Genomic DNA, 19097 nt, shown 5'->3' on the forward strand with positions numbered 1-19097 from the left:
CGGTTGCAGCACGATTGTCAGGCCACGGGATGAATCGCTGGCAAGTCCGTAGGGCAGTCAGCCAGCCGGGCCTTCACTCAGTCTGTTCGGTCAATGCGCAACAATATAAATGGTATTGCGGTGAGTGGGAAAAACTAACTGGTGCCATCTTGTAGCACTTTGAGGGACTGGGCACGTTGTTGGTGCATTTTTTTTTTTTTTTGCTTCCGGAAGTGGAGGGTGCTGGCTATACATGGGGGCGACTTATACATGAATATATACGGTATTTGAAGCCAGCCTCTGTTGATGCCAAACACTGTGCAAATGCCCACTTTTGGGTAGCACGGGATGCAAACACCCCTATGCGAAGGGCATATGACCAGAATGTGCGCCACTAGCACATTGTTGTGGGGGCAGCTCCTATTACTTTTCTGTCATAGTGGCCATGGACAAGGTTGCGAGAGCATAGGGCATGCATTTGCCTCCAACGAGTGCAGCTTGGTACCGTAGGTCCACCATTCCTCAGCTCAGCATTAAGGAAGAAGCATTACAAGTTGCATACTCGCTGTGGGCTGAAAACACATAAGGATGAGCAATTCACAGAGTTGGACGAGAGGAAAAGCATGTGTGCTCTGTAGGCTCTCTTGAAGAGGATTGCCGTAGGCTTACCTTGTTTACCCGAATCTAACGTGCACCTTTCATCCGAGGAAATGGGCCCGAAAATTGCCTGCACGTTACATTCGGATGTGATACCAAAACTGCGTTGGCACTATTGGCCTACCACCAAAGCCCTCAAGACAACATTGCAAAACGGCAACCGAGCACGTTTTTGTGAAAGTTGCTGTTGATTCATTTTGTGCTTGACTATGATTTAGAGTGGTATTCTATGCAAATAACTTTCGCGAATACTCTCACTTTTGTGAGCTTTCACCTGACTCCGCAACCACCAGCGTTTCGGGCACTGTGCCAAGCTCCATATATGCGTTAGAAATGCTGTCATCCGCATACTTCGATAAGTCCGATGCAGTGTCTCACAAAAGTGATAGCAGTATCTGAAGTTATTGCTTGAGAATACCGACCCTGTGTGTTTGCCATCTTTGGGGAAAGACTTGCAAATGTTGATGACGACATGCCACTTTCATTATGAAAACTTATTTTAAAAAATTTCCATCTGTGAAGGTACATTCTGCTTGTCTTACTTTTTCTGATCATGAATGGAGGGGTGTGTGCTAGGTATATATCTTTTTATGAATCGGTGACATGTTATTCGGGCATCATGTGGCGCACTTTCAATCGTGATTGCGCCCAATCGAGATTGAATTTTTTGGTTGAGATTTGGCTCTTTTGGTCAAGCTATAAGAGGGAGTCAGTTGCTGTCAAAAATTTTGATTGGGATCGGGCTCGATCATCATTGGGAGTGGCTGCGTGACAACAGTGCTGCACTTTTATTTTTGTACTTTAAAGGACTGACAACCAATACAGTGGAAACCCAAATATACGACTTTCTTGGGACCGCAAAAAAGCGTCGTAAAATACGGGCGTCGTAAAATCCAAACATAAATTATGCCTATAAAAATACTACTCATCTCGCATGACGCATTTACGAGAAACTTCAATGTAAACTACTAACATACTCTGCAAGGCTTGGAAACCCAAATTACCAAAAAAGTAAATGCGGTAAAAATTAAGGCTGCGGTGCAGGTCCCAATCATGCTTCATTCAAACGAACCTTTACGGCACTCCACTGCCCACTGCTGTGATTCCCGCCAGCCAGCGCAAACTTTAAAGAAAGTTGGTATGTTTCGTTTGGACCTTGTTTGATCCGTGAACCGAGAGCTTTCGCTCAAGTTGGGCAACGTCCAATAGGAGGTCCTCTGTGGCATCGTGTGAACAGATGGAGTTCCGCATTCCGTCTATGTGCTGTAGCACGTCGGCGAACGTGGTAGGCACAGACACGATATCTGTGGCGCCGTCATTGTCCTCGTCCAATGTCGGAAGTGGTGTCGGCACTAGGAAAAGCCTCCTCAATGGCGTCATCCAGTTACATCTCGCCGCAGATCGCAACGTTGTCATCGGCTTCCACATACTCGGCGAAGGTTGTGGTGAGGTTTAAACCCTCGAAATCGTCTTCGGCGAAGCCTGCATCGGCCTTGAGCGGCATCGAGGTTGTAGTCTCTTGGAAGCAGTCTCTTGCTTAAAGCCACAGTGCTTGAACGAGTTAGCGATTGTGCTTCGCAACACTGCGTTCCATGAACTGGCAATAAAATGCATGCCGTCGAGCACAGTGATCTTTTTTTTTCCGACCCGCTGCGCTCCATAGCTGCCAGCTGATGCTGCACTAACCGCTTCCAGTACCCTTGCTTGCCACACTTAATGATGCCGGCTTGTGCAGTTGGGTGGAAAAGAAAACAATCTTTATGTTCCTCAGGCTAGACGTATCGGGTGGGTGGCACGGTGCATTGTCCACGAAAAGCAATATTTTCCTTGCCTTAGCATCCATTTTGTTATCCAGCTGCTGAAAAAAATTGCTGAAGAACGAAGATGTCATGCACTCCTTTTTGTTGAAGTTGTAGCTGCACGGCAGCGTCTTCAAGTTCTTAAAGCACCGTGGCTTTGCAAACTTTCCAACAATGAGCACGGGCAGCCTCTTGGAACCGTCCTCGTTAGCACAGAATAGTGCCGTCACATGCTCTTTACTACGCTTGCCACCATGACAGCTGTCATCCTTAAACGCAAGGGTTTGCTTGGGCTGCATATGGTAAAGAATGCCGCTCTCATCGGCATTGAAAATGTCGCAGAGCTTGTATGCAGCAATCATCTCCGGCAGCGACTCCATCCACTCGTTCACTGTCGATTTTGCATTCCATTACCTTTCTGCACAGGCACCCAGCAGCTAAACGATAATGCGGCTTGGGGACATTGTAGTAAGCAGGTTATTTCTCCATAGAAAGCATACAAAAGTGGACGGTGCATCCGCTTTTCATTGTTATAACCGATGTAATGTTAAAACTGGTATCGTTATAAGTGGGTTCAACTATATTTCCCAAGTGGGGTGCACAATTGTAAACATGGAAATAAGACAGCTTCGCAGCCTGTTGAACCGTTAGATGGCCAGGCATGCCATGAGATTTGAATGAAAGAACAAAAGAATCTTCGGCATGTGCAACAGGCGACTTATTACCTGACGCAGCAGCCTTTAGATAGCTGCCATCTGTTCCATTGTGGTGGTCTTTCGTGCCCGCTTTCAACTTGGCTTGTCACAGTCGAGCAGCACATAGCACACAACACAGCGTTCTGCTTTGTTATCGAGGAGGCAAGCAAACTTCACTGCTCTGGCTTGGTTCGGCCGACTCGTGGCCTCCAAGACTGCACCGATGCCAGTGCGATCTCTGAGGCCATGACCAGCTGCTAGCCCACACGGCGCGTCGCAGGAGGAGGAAGAAGTGAATGCACAGCCTGGTTGTGACCCTCAAGATTGCGCCCGGAGGTCTCTGAGGCCACGCCCCACTACACTTGCCTGCACAGCGTGCAGAAGTGAATGCACTAATCTTTTGCACTGCGGCGCATAGCTGCGCAGCTCATGCCACCAGGCACGTGCAAGAGAGAGAAGTCAGTGGAGAAGTGCGATAGTGAGCTGATTTTTATGCACAGGTGTGCAGCTATGCACAGCGGTGGAAAGGACCAGTGTTGCTCGACGACGTATTCAACGCGGGTATGCGGGAGTTGTGAACTGCCGCGGCAAGCGCGTGCCGAACTCCGCAGAAGGTGATGTAACCTGTGTGCAACAGTTTAGTATTTTTTGGACAGTTTCACTTTAATAAATTGAGGCTTTAAATACGTGAATTTCAAGGGGGATTTCAAAGGGGACCTTTTTTACTTCATTACAGTCGCCGACCGTTTATTCGGACCTCACGGGGACTGCAGAAATGTCCGAATAAACAGGTGTCCGAAAAAGCAGATTAAGAAAAAAAAAAAAGGAATCCTTTATTTTCACGCACTTATTCGGGCTCGGCAGTAGGCTTGAAGAAATCGTGAATGCGCCGTTGCATGCTGTTCCGTTTACGCGCAGTCAGATAAGCCTGAATCTCGGGAGAGGGTCGTACGGTCACTATAGGCAGCTGAAAGCACAGTCACTGCTTGTACACACTCTGCATGCGACGGCAGCGTAGCACATGGTTCGTCATCTTCCGACTCGGAGTCATCGTCCAGCGGTGCAGCAGAAACCTGACGAATGATCACGCCATCGTTGAGTTCTGCGCATGTCAGTACAGCAGTGTCAGCACCTGTGAAACTGTCAAATGAGACTGCGTCCGGAATCGCAATGCAACCACTGCGCAGGTCTCGGCAGAACATTTTCCGCGTCAGTAGGGAGCTCATCGGAAGGCGACAAATCTTAGGCCTCCCGGCACCCGCTTGCCGGCATTCCCCAGCGCAGTCTGTGCAGTCACTGTCGGCGCCATTAGACACTCGACGCAATGTTTCCGTATGCAGTGCTGCATCACCGCAACCTCGACACAGCACACAATGCAAAACACCACCATGCTGACACCAGTCGCACAAACGAAAAACGTGGCCTACTCGCAGCGTCGCGCACGAAGAAAGAAACAAATCAGCTACTGGATTGTCTTGACATGGCTTACTAAGCTGAGGCCAGAACTGCTGTAGCTATGAATCAGGCAGAAACGATGATGATGAGCGGGGATTGGCAGTAGTGCCACTTCGAAGGGCAGCAAGGCAGCCCCATTCAAAACAAAAATGGCGTTCAGCAGGTCGAACCATGCGCCGGTCAGAGTCGGTGCATGGTGCTCTCGATCGAGTTGGCTCAAGGAGTGTCCGAAAAATTAGATGAGAGGTTGCAAGGTGTCCGAACTTTCGGCAGTTGTTATACATTATGGTCTATGGGTAGAATGGCGGTGCCGCGAAGCAGACCGAATAATCGAACATGTCCGAATTTTTGGAGTTCAAAAAATCAGTCAGTGACTGTAGACGTGCGGGAGCGAACTAGCGCTAAAACAAACGATGCAACCAAAACAGAGAGAGGCAAGCGCGCGAAAGAAATTTCCTGTATTCCCACATAGTGGCAGCACATGTTAGAGAAGAAGTTAGGAAATTGGCGCGCTTTTTAAACGTACAGACGGCACTGTAAATATACGGCATCGACCATTTTTGGACTTGTTCACTGCGCCGTATATTTATGTCATTGACCCTCAAAATGTTAAAGGGACACTAAAGACAAATAGTAAGTTGACGTGGACGGTTTAAATACCATCCCAGAAACCTCACAATGCTTGTTTCGTGCCAAGAAGGGACTTGGTTTACGAGAAAATTGCATCTGAAGGATCCAAATACCATTTTCTACATTTAAATCTCCTGCCTCCCAACCAGGGGAGTGGTGACGTTGCATATGCCATCGCCACCCTTTGCTGCTGTCGGTAAGTAAAACAGCACCCAACATATGGCGGCACCGAGCCAAGACAGAGCGATGGATTCGCCGCTGTAGCTACTTTTTAATCAAGTGGCGTAGACTGTTTGGGCATCCCGTGACATAACATGGAAGTTGAATTCTCCGTTACTTGCTGTTTGTGCGGGTTTCTTGAGCCAGCAAAACCAACACAGCACTACGTGATAATGAAATTGCTGAAATGCAAAAGCATGGGTGACGCAGAGTCAAGCAAAAATGAAATCTTTCGACTGCCCACGTCATTGTCAAGAGTAATTTTAATTTCAATTAGGTCTTTTTTCTGAAAATGAAATAGAACGGGATAAGTAGAATTTTATTTCGTCTTATAAAACAATACAATGATGTTTTTTGCAACGAGTAGTTGAGTACTAGTGACAGAATTTAACTGAGGAGTGCTTTTGTCATTGGGCAAGTGCTTGAATGTCCTGGGGGAGTCTCTAATGTCCTACATTTACCTCAGTTTCTCGATTATTAAAGCCCGGTCCGTGATAATATCGACGCCTAAGAGATTCTCAAGCACTAATCTATCACTTTAGCTTGATTCAATATTTGCCTTTAGTGTTCCTTTAATATGCAGAAGACAAAGATAATGAAGAATAGCCGGGCAAGGGAGCAAGAGTTCAGGATTGCTAGTCAGCCTCTAGAGTCTGTGAAGGAATACGTTTACCTAGGTCAATGAATCACAGGGAACCCTGATCATGAGAAAGAAATTCATAGAAGATTAAAAATGGGTTGAATCGCACATGGCAGACATTGTCAGCTCCTGACTGGAAGCTTACCATTATCATTGAAAAGGAAAGTGTACAATCAGTGCATTTTACCGGTGCTGACATATGGGGCAGAGGCTTGGAGACTGACAAAGAAGCTTGAGAACAAGTTAAGGACCAAACAAAGAGCGATGGAACGAATGCTAGGCACAACCTTGAGAGACAGAAAGAGAGCAGTTTGGATCTGAGAGCAGACGGGTATAGCTGATATTCTAATTGACATGAAGAGAAAAAAATGGCACTGGACAGGTCATGTGTTGCGCAGGTTAGATAACCGTTGGACCATTAGGGTTACAGAATGGGTACTAAGAGAAGGGAAGCGCAGGTCGAAGATGGCAGAAGACGAGGTGGGGCGATGAAATTGGGGAATTCTTGGGCGCTTGTTGGAATCGGTTGGCGAAAGACGGGGGTAATTGGAGATTGGAAGGAGAGGCCTTCGTCCTGCAGTGGACATAAAGTAGGATGATAATGATGATTAGGATGGTGATGCTGCTGCTCATGATGATAACAAAACATTTTTGCTAGTGCGGGTCTCTTTAAGCCTGCCAGAATTTTGTGCACGTTGGATTCAGGAGCACATTAGAATCAGGCAAATATGGTACTCCTGTGGCGATGACATGCACAACTGCAAGTGCAGGGCTCACTTCCCATGAAGAATGGTGCAACAGAAAGTAGTGGCAAGGCAGTTTGCTTGTACATGTTTTTCTTCCTCTTATGTTAGTCTGACTCACTGGATAATTTGATCATTTTCGTTGTTCCATCAAGGTCAAATTAACAGAAGTCAACTGTATTTGTGCTGCACTACAGTCTGCTTGGACGGCTCTTCCTTGTCATTAACAGCAACACCCATGGAGTTTCTCGCACTGCACATCGTGTAAGCACCATAACATGACAGTGATAATTATGTCAAAAAGTATTCACTGGAAAAGAGTAAAATGCAAGACATAATAAAACAAAATGAAGCATGCATTGAAATTTATACACAAAGGCTTTTTTCATAGGGCCTAACATAGATGGAGATGTATGTGTTTGGCACCTTCAGGTTTACTCTGCACTCTTCCATTCCCCATCAGTAGGGATGAATGCGCATTGTGTGTGCATTCAAGTAACACCATGTTAGTGGTGGAACTGTTCTGGGTGCTATTGTGGGAGGTGGCGGGCCGGAGCTGGGAGGTGGCAGGGTCAAACACCCTGTAGGGTACTGTGAACCGACTACCTGTGGAAGTGTGATTAAAGGGCCCCTCACCAGGCCCTGTAGCAAATTTTGGTTATACGCTGGAAGTTGTTACGCGTCCTCTAGGGAGCGTTCTGCCATGAAAATTTTTCAAATCGGCTCATTAATAACGGAGATAAAAATATTTCAGTGTCGCGAACCCATGATTTCAGGAGGCGAGCTTCACTGCAAACTCACTCCACTTGCCCTGTCTAGCCTCCGCAAGCGAAATTCCTTCCTTGCGTTCTCCCGTATCGGACCTTAAGGATTGCATGGCGGGCCCGTCACAGGCCCTGCCTTCATTTTTCTTTTCTCCTCGCTTTTTTGCAGTGCAGCACACTTCCGCTGACGGCGTAGCATGTGAGGTCACGATTCTCTCGTTTCACACAGCACACGATTTTGTGCATGGTGCACAGGGACACCTAACTAGCGGTATAAATCAGTACCACAGGAATAGAGACAAACACAAGCGGATCACAGAGCATGATCCCGTGCTGCAACACGATAGAAAATGACATAGTTTCGGTGTCTTCATGCACGGCTGCATGACGTGAGAACAAGCAGGCGAAATGGAAGTACATCTCTCTTGCTGCGGTGCGAAATAAAAAACCTGCATACATTCGGTTTGTGTGGTTTGTTATTTCTCTAGCTTTAATTCGTCTATTCAAGCAACATATTACACAAATAACAGACGTTGGCTTGAATAATTGTCGAAGTCACATGTCACCACGAACGACGTCACAGCACAAACACGTCTACGTAGGCGCACTGGCACGTGTATGTCATCCTCCAGCTTGGAGTATGGCGGTTGCAAGGAAAAGGGAAAATGGCGTTTAGTTTGAAATTTCAAATCTTTCAGCTGCACATAGTGATGTAATACTTCGCAGACACGATCGTTAACGCGCATATTATGCTGTGCGCTTGTCAGCTCAAAATGCCCAGACCTGGTAAGGGGCTATAAGTGAAGCTATACCACCACGTCCATGTGAGGGACGCATTCGTCACACGACTAACAGCGAAAAAATATTAAGTTTTGGTTCTTATTTTGTTGTATGGCACAAACACCGGACTCCATTCACTAAGTATAGTAGAACGTCGTTATGATTCCATTACGCACAATTTTCTGATGGCAACGTTCGTGATCGAGAACACAAAAAACTACTCAATGCAGCTGCACTTTCTTTTGCTGGTTCATACATTCCCGGAAAGTACAATCTTTTGACACCAACATTCACTACATCGCCAAACTGCGATCGTATGATATGTTTTCTGGTCGCTAGGCCTCACACGAACATGAAAAGGCATTATGCACGTATTCAGAAAAATAGCCGTCCGCCGCATCAGCTTCCCCGCAATACTTGCTTGTCTCTCTCACGGGAAAATGCCGGCACCCGCTCGGTTTCCTATTTCGGTACCAGCAAATCTCCTTCCAGCTCGTTGCATACCGCATTCACAGGTATCGCCACCAACCCATTATGATAAGCATCTTCACCTATCTGTTTCACAGTGCGTGTGGTAAACTGGCATACTGCATACTGCAGGCATTTAAAGGCATACTGCATGCCTTTAAAAGGCAATGACTCAAATGGGCTGCTGTTCCCTTCTGCATGCGGCGCGAAGTGAGCAACATGTTTCACTCTGGCGACATTATAGGCATTGTATTCAAGCATTGACCACCAGCTTCATTTTGTTTCTATTTGATGTCACCATCAAATACTAAAACACAGAACAGGCAAAATAGAATGGCGTAATTTTAAGCATCTTTGATATCATACATTTAATTTGTGGGGCTGGTGGCAATGTCGCGAAGCTGAGTGTCATTCGCTGGCTAACAAATGTTCAGAGTTATCACCCAGCACAAGATGCGCCTTTCTGTACCTGAAGTTCCTGGAATGTTATCGCTGGTTCTATCCATTTTCTGTTGTCACCGAACATTGTTTAATCTGATTGCATGCACTACACAATTCTGGAAAGCATGCAGGCACCAGTGATCTTGCCGGAAACTTCGATGAGTCATGTATAAAAGCAGATGCACTTGACCCGCCCATCAGATTTTGAGTATTGCCAGCTGTGCTCGCTGCTATAGTTGTGCTTTGAGTGTCACTTGCTTTTGTGGGCACAGGTTTGCCCAATAAAGAGTTCATTTCATGATTCACAGTTTTGCTACTGTGTTCTTCACTGTCATTACAACATGACAATACGATAAAGCACGTCCACTTTTTGTTTGATAACTCAATTGGTAACTTTCTTTGACAACTTGCTTGGCATGTAAAAAACAACTGTCCTGCTTTTTTGTACCAGCGATGTCTTCACTGATCATGTTGTTGACATCTCCTCTGACAGGCGGCTGCTGGACCTGATGCATGAGGTGATCGACCGGCATGGTGTGATAATGCTCAATAGTGCTGGCAACCACGGACCAGCACTTTCAACAGTCAATGCCCCGAGCACCATGCCCACTTCCTCTATTATTGGTGAGTGGGCCACTTTCATTGTCATGAACTTTACGAGTGCCGCTGCCTCTAACCACTTTCTGTCGAGGAACAGGAAAACACAGCTACGGGTTGTGGTATATCCCATGTGTCTGCAGGCTCCTTTAGCTGCCTGCAAACATAGTATTATGCCAGTTTTTGTACTAACTTGATCATGCTGTCATTTGGGCTGCAAAGTTTCCTAATCTTAGCGTGGACTTCCCGACTAAGTGGGGTCCTATTAAGAGGGATACCCTGTGTGATGTCGGGTGTAGTGTTCTGATCTTATTACAGCAAAATTTTATGACATCCATCAGCTTTGTCAGTGAGATTACGTGCAGCATGCTGCGGGCACATTCCAAGAGACACACCGTGCCATGCAGCAGAATTTTTCATGGCTGTCTAAGTACATTGAGAAGATGCCGCATTGTGATTGGTACAGCAATGTACAGTCGTGAGAAAATGTTGAGAGAGCACGGCTCTGGGCGTGGTAGCAGCTGCGGGGCCGCGATGCGGCACTGCTAACTTGTGTCGCGCGCTCGCTTCGAGAGTGCAGCGAGTGACGACAAACTTCATCCTCGCTCTCGTGCGGGTGCTTATCACGCTTTATAAATCTCTAGTGCACCGTTCAGTTGCTCTGCTGCTGACGGTCACGGCAAATGGGAGCGCACATCGCAAAGCGCCTAAAGTCTCTGAAGGGAAAGTAAGGCGAACTGCTTCCCTCCTCCTCCGTTTTTGGTGCCCCTTGATGGTCACGCGTCGATGCCATGCCTGTATCAGCATGCTGTTGAAAGACCCATGCGGCTTCCACTCGAGTCCCGAATCATTAGGTAGTGTCGAATACATCGAGGCATAAAATGCAAAGCACTGGGTATCCTCGCTTAGAACACCCTTTTCAAATAAGTATTAAAAATGTTTGGCACTCACAGGCTCTTTGTTGCCATGATAAATAAACAATCTGAACGTAACATTCAACTAATACTTAGGGAAGTTGCCATTGACGGTAATAACACCAGCAGCTCGTAGAACGCGGAGGTAGAGCATCTGTAGAACACTGAGTTCTATCATAAATACAACGCTAAAGTGGCCATCAGTAGGTACAGACCTGAACCCCATTGAAAACGTGTGGGGGCTGATCAAGACATAACTTGCAGTCTGGGATCTCCGCATGGCTACAGTGGATCAACTGTAGACGGCCGTAAAACAAGAACGGCAGACTCTTCGTGCTCGCCCCGACATTGTGTCATCACTGTATGATTCGATGCCATGCCGAGATGATGGTGTTATTGCCATTACTGGCAACTTTCCTAAGTATTAGTTCAATGTTGCATTGTTTATTTCTTATGGCAATAAAGAGCCTGTGAGTGCCAAATATGTTAAAAAGGCCGCTCGCCAGGCCCCATAGCAAATCATGGCCATACGGTGCAAGTTGTTACGCGTCTTCTATGGAGCGTATCGCTGAAAAAATTTTTCAAATGGGCTTATTAATAGCCGAGATAGAAATATTTCAGTGCCGTGGACCCATGATTTCAGCAGGCGGGCTCCACTGCCATGCAAGACGCTCTCTCCACTTGCCCTGTCTAGCCTCCGCAAGTGAAATTCCTTCCCTGCGTTCTCCCATACCAGGCCTCGAGGGTCACGTGACACATACGTCACAGGTGCCCCGCCTCCATTTTTTTTTTCCTCGCTTTTTTTTGGGGGGGTGCTACGCGCTTCCGCTGACAGTGTCGTGCACAAGCTGTTGTCTTGTTCATGCAGTGCACGATTTTGTACGCTGTGCACAAGAACACATGACTAGCGGTATAATTCAGTGCTGCACGAATACTGAGGCAGAACAAGCGGATCGCAGAGCCTTTTCACGCACTGCAACATGGTAGAAAATGACATAGTTTCGGTACCTGTGCATGTGACTGCACAACTGTGGGAACAAGCAGACGAAGCGGAAGTGCATCTGTCCTGCTTCGGCGCGAAGTAAAACAAAAAACATGCAGTCATTCTGTTTGTGTGTTTTATTATTTCTCTAAACTTCTATTCTTCAATTCAATCAACAGAACACACAAATAACAGACGGTGCCTTGAATAATTCTCGGAAGTCACGTGTCGCCACAAACGATGTCACACGGCGGACCCGAGTACGTAGGCACAGGGACGCGAATATGTCACCGTCCGGCTTGGAGCGTAGCGGCCATGAGAAAGAAAAATGGCATTCAGATTGAAATGTCAGACCTTTCTGCGGCGCATAGCAATGTACTTCTTCGCAGACATGATTGTTGGCACGCATTGTATGCTCTGCACTTGTCAGCTCAAAATGTCCAGACCTGGTGAGGGCCCCTTTAATACCTTTTTGAAGGGGGTGTTCGAAGCGAGGATTCACAGTGCCTTGCATTTTATGCCTCTATGTATTCGACTCTACCTAATGATTCGGGACTCGTGTGGAAGCCGCATGGGTCTTTCAACAGCATGCCGATACAGGCATGGCATCGACGCGTAACCGTCAAGGGGCGCCAAAAACGGAGGAGGGGAAAGCAGTTTGCCTTACTTTCCCTTCAGAGACTTTAGGTGATTTGCGATGTGGGCTCCCCTTCGCCGCGACCGTCAGCAGCAGAGCAACCGAACAGTGCACTAGAGATTTATCAAGCGCGATAAGCACCCGCATGGGAGTGAGTGTGAAGTTTGTCGTCACTCGGGGCACTCTCGAAGCGAGCGTGCAGCACGAGATAGCAGCGCTTTGTTGTAGCGCCGCAGCTGCTCCCGCACCCGGAGATAGGAACAATCTGAGAGCTTGGGTGCTGGCTGTACGGAATCTCATCAAGAATGCTGATGCCCGAATGTAGAAGTGTCGAAGTTACAATGTGCTTCCATATAACTATTTCAGTTACATGAAAGCACATGTAACATTTTTTAGTTTTCACAAGAAGTAACAGCTCCTCTAAAGAACCAGAGATTTATTCAGACTTAAAGCCAGGGAAAGGCGAACTTACGCCACTGTGCTGAACACTTCTATTAACCGCAGTTTAAAGTTTTTAGCTGTCCTTAATATAGTTTTAGTAATGGTGCGTGTGTAAAGAATTGCTTATCAGTTGCCCCTGAAGATTGTCACAGTTGGAACAACATCTCCTAACCTCTCACAGCCAGTTGTTATGGTACAGTATTACGAAATACTAATTTGGTGCTTCTAATTAGACTGGGACACCTAAACAAACGAAAGTCGGTTTCTGATGTCATGTATGCTAGTTGTCGCACAGAAATACGTTGACGTGTGGTTATCTTTTACTTGGTAAATACTGCTATGTGCACCGACTTTTCAACAACAGTTAACATTCCAAGGAACTCGTGCAACTGCATCTCTTCAAGTTCACAAATTCCATTTATTAATCTCTGCAACACAGTTGCCAACTGATAATTTGGGCACTGTTAATTAAGCCAGGCTCCATTATTCGGACAACTTACATAAGAAGGACCGAAGTTTGGGACATGCCACAGTGCGCTGCAGTTAATACCAACTCCTGCACAGCAGTATGTTAACTTGGCCACCGAATCAAGCATCAAAGCCTAGTGCCAGCTGCTTACCATGCCCACACCATGGAACTAGCCAAGTAAAGTTGTACCTAGCTTGATGGCTTCTCTGGCTGCTGTTAATAACTTTTGTTGCTCAGAATTGTCAGGCAACTTCAAATGGAGCCAACCCCACGCCGCGCCAGTAAGGGCGGTGATGAAGTAACAGAAGTGTTGGGCAGTGACTGTTGTGAAACAAACCCACAATTATTTGGCTATCAGAGCTTAGTCAGCCTCTGGTGCCAGGGGATGGAGATTTTGTGCATGCATTGACTGGTGCTTACTTCTATCTGTAGTGCCAGAATGGGAATGGTTGAAATACAGGTTGACCAGGTGGCATACATGCATGTCTTCTCAGTAAACATTAACAATTTCTTCAGGCCACGTTTGTAATAGAGTCTAGGCTTGTACAAATACTCAGTATCTTTTAGTACAGTCGAACCCACTTATAACAATCTCATATATAATGCTTTATCGCTAATAATGACCATATTTCAGTGCATTTGCAATTTTCTCACCCAGCCTTCATATTGAAATTGCTTCCAGATATACAAATTTTTTTTTTAAATCACTGTATTGTTACAACGAATGCTGTGAAACTGGTCACAGTAAAAAGAGGGCACAGGCGAAGTAGCAAAACGTGGAAATGCGACCAAACTGGGCACATGGCAGTTCGTGCCCCATCCCTGTTCAGCCACCATTATGATAGGACCATCAAGATGAGCATGCTACTGCTGCCCGCGATTTTCAGAGGCCGTGAAGTAAGCCACTCACTTTCAAAGCATGCCTCCAGGGAGGAAGCCTACAGCATAAACAGCATGGCATGGGATGTGCACTGGCATGTGTGCCGGTGCGATATCGGATGTCACGGCGGTGGTACTCTCAGTTCTGCACAATTGTTTGTGCAGCACCACTTGTGTTACGCCTATTGCAACAATTTGCAACGACCATTTGTCAGGGTGTCTACCAACCGGGCAAACCGGGAATTCTCAGGGATTTTGAGTAGTCTGGAAAAACTCAGGGAATTTGTGCCTCTGTCAGGGAAAATTAGCTGTAATTTTATTGAAAGAGTCGAAAGTCGAGGTAATGCTGGCTTGAGTAACAGACAGGAATCGCAATGAATTGTCTTTGACGCCCTGTCGTTGGCTGGAGGAGCTGCCAGTGCACAACCAACGACCGACTTTCTGGATTCCCGATAATTTGGACTGCTTCGCAGCCCCACCACGTACCTCATAGAGTCAATGTATCAGAACGTCTGCAATTTCAGACGTAAGAACTCTTCGCCGTCCGATTTTCCGGAGGTTTTGCCATGACCGCAGGTCCAAAACGACATTAATCAAAGCCACCACCGCTGCCAGTTTATCTTGCAGCCTCGAACCGGCGCTCTCGCACGCAGATCCGCTGGCAGCCGTAGCCACCACGGCGGCAACGCTAGTCCTAGGTGCTTCGACGTTCGCTATGAAGCTTTGCCGTTGGATACTGTGTTTTTTATTGAAAGAATTCGCTGCTGTCAGCAATGGCACAAACTCCACCTTTGTGGTCCTCGCGATTGGCTTAGAAGCTTGGAAAGCATGGTACGTTACATAATGCCAGCTCCCGAAATTCAGCTTCACCTCTGTACACAAATGTTACTTGGTGAAGCGTATGCAAAAGTATTGCAGTGAAGCATAACAAGCTTGTGAAGAGGCTATTTCCATGGGACACAGTATGTATTGCTTAATTATACACGCGTGCACCCGGTATTTCCTGTCACAGTACAAGCACCAATATGGCTAATACATGTACCGGCAGGCCTTCAGGGCATTTTCAAATGTGCCTGTGGTGGTTTGAGCCCTTAAGGGCAGTAGATGTCATGCATTTATTTCTTCCAACTGGCCGATTTTTCTGACGTTTTCGCAGCCTCTAGGTATTTCTAAAAATCGGATGTGGACTGTGCAACTGACCAAGAAGATGCTTCAAGTAGTCTGTGGGGCGAACGAGTGGCGGAAGGAGGACAAGAACAGAAATGACCTAGCGCATTGAGGAATGAGCGGGAAAGGAAGCGTGCTGCCACTGTTTTGAAGGAGCTTGAGCTCAAAAAACAGTGTTGGCTGAGGCCGAGATGCAGGTGTCCCTCATCCAAACCAAAATAAAATATTTAAAGCAGTGAAACACAGCACTGAGGCATCGTGCGCGGGCTGAGAGTATGTCAGGGCAATTAGTTTGACTTACGAGTTGTTGAAAGAGAATCTGAATTGTGACAGCGTTTGGGCCTTATACCACTGAGCTTGCTATCAGTTTGTAGAAATAGCTCATATTCGAAAATATTTGCTTCTGTATGGATCTCCTTTTTATTCATATTTGAGAATGTCCGACTCGATTTTCAATTTTTTTCGAAGACATATTATTTGCTGTGCGTTATACTAACCCATCCCTTCTATTCTCTTTTTGAATAACATAGACACTACTCTTTAGTATTCAAATTGGACTAAGTCGTTTTTCTTTCAATTTTACGTATGCTTATTAGAGAGTGACAGCATCGGGCGATATGGTTTCAGCCCGTCTTGACATAAAACATAGTTCTGCATCACTCAGGGAATTTTGCAAAGGCACCCAGGGAAAACCTGGAAAACTCAGGGAATTTAGAAATGCCAACTTGGTAGACACCCTGCTTGTCTTTCCACCATGGGAACAATGTTTCTGTCGTTTTTGGTGGGTACGCTGCACCACGTGCTACCACCATGCAGTGTTGCAAAGGATCGGCGTTACTATGCTGTTATCAGGAGATCACAGCTCGGCAGTGCTTCGTTTACGCGTTGCTGATTACTGATAACGATTCGTGGTGAACATCGAATTTTTTCGCCCGAAGCAACATAAATAGTGTTATTTTACGGCTCTTGTCTGTCTGATGCACAGTCGTAATTCCAGGACCACAATGTCTGTGACCTTTGCAGGATGGCGGCATGCTGCAGTAGTTTGCGAAGTTTGCGGCCAACTAGAACGCTTTGCACTTGTGCAGAATACAGTCATATTTGCTGGCAGTAAGATATATCACAAGCTCTCTAATGAAAAATGACGGTTGTGTTTGCACTTTCAAAATGACAGGTGATTGGAACCAGGCAGTGTTTTGAAAGAGCTGCACGACGCCACATTTCGTTCTTTAGAGCGACATTCCTGACAGAAACTTCCAGCTAGCTGCGGGAGGGAACGCATTGGGAACAAAAGTACTAAAAATCTGGTTTTCTGACCAAAGTGCTGTTGAATTGTAACTGCTGATGCCAGCTTCAGTGCATTTAATTTTTGAGCGTTTTTAAGGGTGAGTCGGCATATAAAAAACAACTGATACAGTAAAACCTCCTTAAACTGTAGCCACTTAAACACTAGTTTCGTTTTAAAAGTAGTAAGGTCATATCTCCGACTCAGCGGCTATTGAACATAATGTGTTTTGTATTTTCATAAACCGTACCAGCTTATTGCGTACATATCTGTTAACACATAGTGTCTCCACTTTTCGTCGCACAAACACGTGGTGCGTCGTCTCCATCGGGCAGCCTGCAGAACAACAAGCCTCAGAGATCAGCACAATAGCCTCCAAGCGCCCTGTGCGTTTACGCGTGTAGCCACATCAACATCAACATCATTTCAGTGCCGTTCCAGAGCATGTTGTGGTGTCGTGCAAACAAGGGCTTGCGTCAGGCCAAAGCTCGGATAAAAAATATGCCAGGTGCTCAGCATAGAAGAAAAATTAGACATCATTTGTGCTATCGAACGTGACACGAAGTAGGCGCTGGCACTCAACAGGGATCTATTGTTGACTATGGTGTGTGGCATGTGGAATGTGAAGAAGCTGCTCGGCAGCACTGCTGTGACCGTGAAGAGATGTCGGCTACGAGGTTCGACTTTTTGTCATCATTGCCTCTGTTGTTGCCGAAGTGTCTATTCAGGCCCGACAGTGGCAGAAGCTGCGCGTGGCGAAGCTGGCATGGGCTGAAAAAACTGTTCGATTCTTGCTTGAAACCTACTGCAGGAAGGACATCTTAATGCCGATGTGACTGGGTTCTTCCAGATGTTGCCAAACAAAACGCTAGCCCTAAAAGGTCAGTTATACAATGGTGACAAGCACAGCAAACAAAGGATTATTGTACTTCTTTGTGCCAATGAATGGTGCCTAGAAGTTGCCGGCATTTGTTGTAGGCAAAAGTGCTTTTCCTCAATGTTTTAAAGGAAAGTGCCAGCTTCCAGTTAAGCACGTCTTGACCCAAAAGGCATGGATGACATGTGATATCTTTTCAGAATAGCTGTGGGATGGGACAACCAGCTACAGAAGAATAACCCCAAAGTGTGCCTGATCCTCGAGAAATTCGCAGCCCACCACCACAAGCGCTAAGCTACGAAACATCAAACTTTGTTCTTTTGCGACCAAACTGGACTTTACTAATACAGCCGCTTGACCAAGGCATAATAATGTTCGTTCAGGGCAGCTTGCCGCAAGTGCTTGATTGATCGCCTGCTCCTGAACATGAGTTTGCACCAAGAAACGAAAATCAATCTCTACAAGGCAGTTCAAATGCTGCAAACATCATGGATAAGCGTTTCCACAAACAGTAGTGAACAGCTTCCACCATGTCTTGTGTCAAGTGACAATGTGCGACTCTGACAGCGCTGAGTCTGATGATGCTGCCACTGCAGCATGTCATAGCCCAAGAAGTAGAAGCGTCTTGCAAGGTGCTCAGGGACGCCAGCTTCATTGCGGCAGAGGAATCATTCTGCGATTATGTCATCACCGGTGCCAGTGTAGTGACGATGGAAGAACTGTCTGACAACGACGTTGTGGCTGCTGTCACCGCACAATGTGGTGAGAGTGACGATGAAGACACCATGGGCGTGCTAACATCAATCCAGGCACTCTATGCTGTCAACCTACTGTGCCATTTTTTTCAGCGCTCATGAAGACGGCGAAAATGGCATGAACTGCTGCGAAAGGGCCGCTGCTGAATAGGAGGCCTTCCACTTGTGATGTACGAAACAAAGAAGCATCACAGACTTCTTTCCCCAGTCTAGCCAGGAATAAAAGAGATACTGTATACATTTATTGAATTGAATACACATTTTTTTTTTGTCTTAGTTTAGTTTCATCGCATGTGTGGCTGTGTTCCGGTACGGCGGGTTGCATGGCAGTCTTTGGCGTGTGTAAAGTTGTGCACTCGGTTGGGCATATATATTGCAGAAAAGGTCAGTAATTGGTATAACAAATCAATTGATATAACAAAGTAATTACGGCTCCCTCTTCAATCTCGTTATGATGAGGTTTGAGTGCAGTTTCATTTTGACTTGAAAGGCGCATTGGCCCTGTGCCTTCATAACTATGTAGTTGCCATCCGTTAGCACATCGAAAGCAACTTCAGTTTTGTCCGCAGTTGTTGCAATGAACGGTACTTTTGTTTTGACTCGGTGTGTGCGTCAGCCAGATGCCTTCAGAACCACAAGGTTGTGTGGATAGTGACTGCGGTTGACTCAGTGCAAAGCTGTCAAGGATGAAGAGCACCAGCTACATCACAATGTACAGACAAACTGTTGATGGCCAGCTCACTGGCGAAAAAATAATCACCCTCGATGTTGACATCGCGAAACTTTTAAGTAATCAGAACACATAAAAAATATTTACTAAATGA

General features: G+C 46.3%; 1 protein-coding gene across 1 annotated transcript in view; it reads left to right on the forward strand.

Annotated features, from left to right (window-relative positions):
* The window catches only part of TppII (Tripeptidyl-peptidase II), a 251298-nt gene that overhangs the window by 73133 nt on the left and 159068 nt on the right, over positions 1 to 19097 (forward strand). The window contains exon 9 of the mRNA XM_075682793.1: positions 9764 to 9894. Coding sequence (XP_075538908.1) covers positions 9764 to 9894 — 131 coding nt within the window. The remainder of the gene's footprint in view (positions 1 to 9763; positions 9895 to 19097) is intronic.

Source organism: Dermacentor variabilis, chromosome 2 (genome assembly GCF_050947875.1).
Source record: "Dermacentor variabilis isolate Ectoservices chromosome 2, ASM5094787v1, whole genome shotgun sequence".
In the NCBI taxonomy this organism is placed as follows: domain Eukaryota; kingdom Metazoa; phylum Arthropoda; class Arachnida; order Ixodida; family Ixodidae; genus Dermacentor; species Dermacentor variabilis.